This window comes from Orycteropus afer, unplaced genomic scaffold (assembly GCF_000298275.1).
Source record: "Orycteropus afer afer isolate SDZICR_OR568_19922 unplaced genomic scaffold, OryAfe1.0 scaffold00130, whole genome shotgun sequence".
NCBI classification, from domain to species: domain Eukaryota; kingdom Metazoa; phylum Chordata; class Mammalia; order Tubulidentata; family Orycteropodidae; genus Orycteropus; species Orycteropus afer.
The window spans coordinates 8,129,527-8,130,794 of NW_006921717.1; the positions used below are offsets into that span (position 1 = coordinate 8,129,527).

General features: G+C 52.2%; 1 protein-coding gene across 1 annotated transcript in view; it reads right to left on the reverse strand.

Moving 5' to 3' along the window:
* The window catches only part of LOC103200517 (pepsin F-like), a 48,616-nt gene that overhangs the window by 6,498 nt on the left and 40,850 nt on the right, over positions 1-1,268 (reverse strand). The window contains 1 exon segment of the mRNA XM_007945018.1: positions 283-482. Within this exon segment, the coding sequence (XP_007943209.1) occupies positions 283-482 (200 nt within the window).

The window sequence follows — 1,268 nt, forward strand, 5'->3', positions numbered from 1 at the left end:
TTGAACCACCAGCCTTCTGGTGAGCAGTCAAGGGCCTTAGGCACTGTGCTACCAGAGCTCCTAGCCCAGACTCAGGAATCCTCAAATGTTGCACCCAGTTAATACCCTTGGCCTCTGACTGAAAGGCTGGCGTTTGAATCCATCCAGAGACACCTCAGAAAAAAGGCCTGGGAATCTAGTTTTGAAAAATGAGCCATTGAAAATGCTCTGGGACACAGTTTGACCCGGAATTCACTCAGTGACAACTGGTGTTTGTTGTTTCTTTTTTTAGCCCAGACTGACCTGGTCTAGTAGAAGGCAGACACGCCCTAGGAGATGAGGCCTTGTTCCCACAGGTTGTCAAAGAGAGCGGTGGTCCCTCCGATGGTGAGGGTGGAGAAGGCCAGTCCCAGGATGCTGTCGAAGGGCACAGAGCCCATGAACTTGCCGGGCTCCTGGATGCTCAGGCCAAAATCTTGGGCCACGTTGACAAGCCCTGCGACCTGAGGGAGAGGAAGTTATTCCTGGGTTGAGGCCTGGGAAGTGGGGCTGGGGCTGGCTGGGTGCGAGTGGGCGAGGAGATGGTATGAGCACCACAGAGAGGAGGTGGGCTTGGCTGTGCTACAGGCCGCCCCTCGGACAATCCCAGCATGTGGGGTTCCTCTGTGCAGCACTGACACCACCACCCCCTGGTGTCATCGGAAGTTAGCCACACAGGCCCAGCTCCGTTTTACGGGTGGCCCGGCTAAGACTCGGAGTGTGGCCAAACAGTTCCCACTGCAGAACCAAATGCGTAAGAGCAGGCTCGTCTTCTTGGTGTCTCCATCTGATGACAGAAACAGGCCGGATTCATTGCAAACTACAAAGGGAGTGTTTTGTGCAACGGCTCCAGGGAGCAAGAAGCCCATTCATGCCCTGTAAGCTGCCATGTTACTTACTCTGCCTGGGGACCATTCTTTTGGATGGGGGTGTATGTGTGTGTGTGTCTTAGTGATGCCACAAGGGGGTGGCTTTCAAAAACAAATTTATTTTCTCACAGTTTAAGAAGGGAGGCAAGAAGTCTGAATCCAGAGCGTTGGCTGTAAGGGGGAGGTCCTCCTTTCCTATTTCAGCCTCTAGTAGTTGGCAGCATTCCTTGCAGTTCATGGGCTTATAAATGCATTGATCTCCATAGTCCGTCTTCCTCTGGCCCCTGGTGTGGAGTCTAATCTGCTCTTTTTATAACTAAGAAGTAATTGGATTTAGAACCCACCCTGCTTAGGAGGATCTAATTAACATAACAAACCCCT